The sequence below is a fragment of the Triticum dicoccoides genome, chromosome 5A (genome assembly GCF_002162155.2).
Source record: "Triticum dicoccoides isolate Atlit2015 ecotype Zavitan chromosome 5A, WEW_v2.0, whole genome shotgun sequence".
Lineage (NCBI taxonomy): Eukaryota > Viridiplantae > Streptophyta > Magnoliopsida > Poales > Poaceae > Triticum > Triticum dicoccoides.
Window position 1 is genome coordinate 11221680 of NC_041388.1, and position 5304 is coordinate 11226983.

At 40.4% G+C, this 5304-nt stretch overlaps 1 protein-coding gene across 1 annotated transcript; it reads right to left on the bottom strand.

Annotated features, from left to right (window-relative positions):
- Window positions 1–4314: 4314 nt before the first annotated feature.
- Window positions 4315–4821, bottom strand: LOC119299044 (dirigent protein 22-like). Its single transcript, XM_037576353.1, has one exon. The coding sequence runs from the start codon at window positions 4819–4821 to the stop codon at window positions 4315–4317; it is 507 nt and encodes a 168-aa protein (XP_037432250.1).
- Window positions 4822–5304: the final 483 nt, after the last annotated feature.

Consider the following 5304-nt stretch of genomic DNA (forward strand, 5'->3'; position numbering starts at 1 on the left):
AAAGATGCTCACTCAAAAGGGAGCACTAGTGATTAGTTAAAACTTAGCATGGTGGCCGGAAAAGTGCAAAAGGAAAGACCTTGACATGCCAAAAGATAAAAATAAATCCTTGGTCTGCACACACTGCACGAACATGGTACATCCATGTGTTCTTTGATTGGTGAAAGGCATTAGGTCCAGCAGCACACATCAGCTGATGATGATCATCTGATTTGGAAAAGTTTCAGGACGAATCGCCACATATGGAGGAAGAGGGAAGGGCCCACTCTTTTCTCAAACTACTAGCTAATTGATAATTGGCTCATCGGGGGATCGGATTAAGAAAAGATTATGCACGTGTCGCGGGGCTAATTGCCCGAGCTGTTTGATTGGTAATGAGAAGTGCTTTTCTGTAGTTTTTTCTTGAGCAGTAATTTCTGGTGCTGGACAGTGCTAGAACACAGCAATCAATCCTACTGTGAAAAGGAAACAGCATAATGCAGATAAATAGAACACAGCAATCAATCCTACTGTGAAAAGGAAACAGCATAATGCGGATAAATTAATGGAAGAGTTAGGTATATGGTAAAACTTTTACACAGATTATTAGAATGTAAAAAACGCTCCCACAAATTCATCGGTGGTGAGAATTCGAAAAGAGAGGAATGATTACGCGGCCATTAACAGGTCAGGTGAACAACACCGTCATATAGCACATTAGCTTATAGTGGATGGAGAATGAAGCACTTCTCCTTTTTGGAACAATGAAATATATGGAGCTGTACTGTGAGTAGGCAGTGCCTACCTTGCCTAGCCGCAGCTGGATTGAGCATCTAATTCTTCTCTAATTAATCTAGGTATATAGTGGCAGATGTGTCTATCTATCTAATCTATTGGCAAAGTAGTTAAGGGCGTTGTTAGTTTAACAAGAGATTAATTATTATTCTCAAGCTCTCATCCTTGTGCGTATATTTCCCTGACCTGCCTTGAGAGTTGACCCCTGGCTCCAATACAGTCCAGCTTGAGTGACTGCGTAAGAGCTCGGCAAATCTCAACGGTAAAGAGCCCAAGAAGACAAGACGGCGTAGCCCAGCGAGCCCCATCGTGACGTGAGCCCGGGCCCAACTGAGCCCGTCGTGTTTCACATTTTCGTGTTACCAGTGGTTAACTAATGATGATAACCCAGAAGAACATATAATGCAGCTACCATTTTGGATCAAGATTAATGGAGACGACTGTACTGCTAATGCTCCATAGGCTTCACAGCACTACTTGCACTTGCTGCAATCTCCAGGGGGGGACATAACCATCCGAATTGCTTGGTGACCATCCCAGCCACTGCCAACACCTTGGGAGGAGAAGGAGCTGACAAATGTAAAGAATGACCTTTTCTTCTTATAAACAATCTGTATGTCTATCTCAATCACACAAATTGAGGATGAAGTAGCAGCAACTAAGCAAGTATTCGCCTGACGAATGATGTGTTGTTCACTCACACTTAACAATGTGTGCGTCAGTGCGTGCATGCATATGCATATTATGTGAGTGTGTGCTCACAAATTAATCCTGACATTTAGTTTTCTAGCAAAGCAGGAAAGCATGCGGAACTTTTGGGAGGAATCTTGCTGCCAAGATATGGTAATTTTGCTCAGGGTCAATTAGTCAACATTCTCTAAATTTGCTTGGATTCTATATAAAAGTTTTAGGTACTAATGCACTATTATTAAATAGTCATCAATTAGAACAAACACAACATAAGAGCCATGTGCGCGCCAATCTCTTTCACCGAATAAAATGACAATCATCATCACAGTATATGTTACATGATCTCTTCATTTTAAACTAGCTAAGCCTATTTTGTTTGCAGTTCTTGTCAAAAACTATAATTTGCTCGTGCATGCAGGGTAAATGACATTTGCTCACTTCTTCTCTTTCTGAAGCCATTGCTCGCGGCTAATTCCATAAACCATTCACTCTAGAGTTCCTAACCTGAGGAGGTACTCTTTTCATTGTCTTTGGCGATTTTCTCAACATTAAAGCTTTCTTAGGTTGTGGTTGCCATTGGCTGGGTTCTGATAACCATGTTTGTGCGACTTACCATACTTTTGCCCCATTGTACCATTTGGCTAATCTATTATTTATGCAATTTTCATGACTATTTTGTGGCAGAAACATGCACAATCAATGAACAACATAAAAAAATGTACAGCAAAACGACGACGCCTATAAGAATTCAAACAATTTTTTCTTTAAGTTACAAAACATGAATAGGAAAAAATGTTATGGTGTTGGGTCCATTGGGGGGAATCCAAAGTGGATGAGGAAGTGTCCTCTCCCTATGTGCATCACGGAAAAGTGGTGAATACACAACACATAGATGATCAATAAAAAAGGAGCACTTGTGATTAGATAAAACTCTCCAGGGTGGTCGGGGATCGCGAGGCTATGTGTTGCTTACGTGAGACCTGCCCTCATCTCACCTCTGGCACTCCACTAACGAGACGGCCCAATATTGTAGCTTTATGAAACGGTTTTAGGAAGCTTTTATCGATTGGTTCAGATCTGTTTTAGAAGCTTTCCTGTGATTTTTCTTCTTCTTTTATTTCTATGTATATTTATTGGGGGTTTTTTGTTTTCATTTCATTTTTTATTCCTATCTTCTTTATATATTCAATTTTTGTGTTGCTTCATTTTTCAAATGCATGCAAACTTTTTTCAAATACACATTGAACATATTTCATATACAGGTCAAACATGTTTTGGTACACATTGAACATTTGTCAAATGCACATTGAATATTTTTTGACTACACGACGAACAATGTTTCAACATACTTTGAACATATTTCATAAATACCATGAAAATATTTAGATATGCAACATTTGTTAAGTGGTAGAAGATTTTTAAAATGTCACAATTTTTTTTTGAGTTATATTAATATATTTTAAAATTACATGAACATTATTTGACATTGTATAATTAATTTTGAAATGTTAAGAACATACTCCCTCCGTCCGAAATACTTGTCATCAAAATAGATAAAATAAGATGTATATAGATGTATTTTAGTTCTAGATACATCACTTTTTATCAATTTTGATGACAGGTATTTCCGGACGGAGGGAGTATTTTTTAAGCACGTGAATATTTTCTAAAAATTTCACAAACATCTTGCAAATGGTAAGAAGCATTTTTCTCAAGTTATGTGAACTTTTTTTTTACATTCTATAAATATTTTTATATGCCACAAACATTTAAAAACAATGCATGATCAGTTTTTAAATGTCAAAAACCTTTATTTCTATGAATGTTTTTTAAAATTGTGCGGATAATTTTTTACATTGGATGATTTTTTAAAATGAGTGATGGACGCTTGTGAAATTTAAGTAAATATATTTTACATTTCAGAAATATAAATAAAAGTAAGAGAAAAAAAACTAACGAACGAAAGAAACTAACACATAACTATTGGGTCGACCCACTAACTATTGTGCTTGACACGAGGAAAAGCCCAGATTATAAGGATGCGTTTTCGGGTTTTAGATGCTTTGGGGTTTTTTTGTTTTTGCATGGTTTTCTTAGGTTTTGGAAATAAAACCGCAAATTATTATTTTTTGCGCAAAATAAATTGTGCTTCCATGATAAGCACAATATTTCTTTTTGTGGGGGCACAGATTGAAGCAAATCTGAGTTCGTAGTAAAAAATGACAAACTTTGTGAAAAACGGAAAGACAATGTAGATAATGATCTACACGAGGGTCACACGTAATGATGAAGTTTAGTATGAGGCTTGAGATTTTAATTTAAATCTCGTGTTTCATACACCTCGCAAGTTAAACCAACAACATGAAGTGTCATGCTTATGGTTCGTAGGAAAAGTAAAATTTTGCCAACTTAACCATAGCAGCCACGGTAATTAGCAAAGCAATTAGAGGCGTCTAACTCGTTTTGGCAGAAGGTTTGCATGTGATGTGGTATAAGCTTTTGTTTATTCAATCTGTTGTAATAATTTTATCTTGTTCTATGTCATGGTACGACATGATTGCTGGAGCCATATAGTTGTCTTTTCTTTTAATCGTTGATGTGCGTGTCAACCTCCATGACTGTAAAAAAGACAATATTTACTCATCCTGCACAATACTACATGCATGATTAGTTCCGAACAGGAGTGTTCATAACTGTAAGAAATGTATTGAGGAGAACCGGAAAACACATGCACATTCTTTGATATCCCATGAGGTGTAGTGGAGGGATGGATCCATTCCATGCAACGGTAGCTAGGGTGTATGAACTTGATAGAAAATCAACTCTCGAGGCTGGCCGGACGGCGCGCGCTCATGCATGGGAGTTGGCGTGGAGGTAGACAAATACGTCCAACTCGATGACGGCCTTCTCGTGCATCTCCCAGCTCACCGTCCTCCACAGCACGTACCCCGTCGCCATCCTGAACCTCCCCGTGCCGCCCACCACCGACAGCTCCCGCAGCGGCTCCACCATGTTGTGACGGCCGGCGACGGTGAAGGTGCTCCCGGAGTGCGGCCCCTCCATAAGCACCACGTTCATGGAGAAGAGTAGCACCGGCTCGCGCAAGGACGAGAACACGTAAAACCCCTGCGTGCGCCCCACGGGCCTCGATGCCGGGCTCGGCCCCTCCGTCAGCGCGTCGTCCATCACCACCACCTGCCGGAACCGCACCGGCGGTTCGCCCCTGAGGCCGAGCAGCACCACCGCCCTATGCCGTTGACGACCCCCATCATCGTGGCACCTGGGCCGGTGCGCACCTCGTGCATGAACAGGCGCATGCGGACGGCCCGGCTCGAGCCTCCCGGGAGAGAATGTCATGACGCAGAGTGTAAGATTTGATAGGAAGCGTTGGACCCTTTGTCTCGGGCCGCGTGTATATTTATAGGAGGGTTGCCGTGGCTTAAGGTTTTGGAATATCGCTAGGATGCTTCCAGATTACATCGGGAGAGATACAACTTGGAGGAGAAGAACAGAACAGAAGAAGAGATAAAAACGGTTTAAACATATCTATCCTGCTACCTCTACGTATCCTATTCTAACATCCTCCCTCAATCCATACCTATGGAATTTTCTCCAGGTTTAGATTATACTTGAACTCATTTATTCTCCTCGTGGTAAGTGGTTTAGTGAAGGCATCAACAAGCTGATCTCCTGTGGGAATAAACTTGATGTCAAGTAGTTTTCGTGCTACTCTTTCTCTTACAAAATGAAAATCAACCTCTATGTGTTTTGTATGTGCATGGAACACAGGATTTGCAGAAAGATAGGTAGCACCAATGTTGTCACAACATAACCTTGTAG

Coding starts and splice junctions, on each gene's coding strand:
- LOC119299044 (XM_037576353.1), bottom strand. CDS start 4,821: ATGACATTCTCTCCCGGGAGGCTCGAGCCGGGCCGTCCGCATGCGCCT.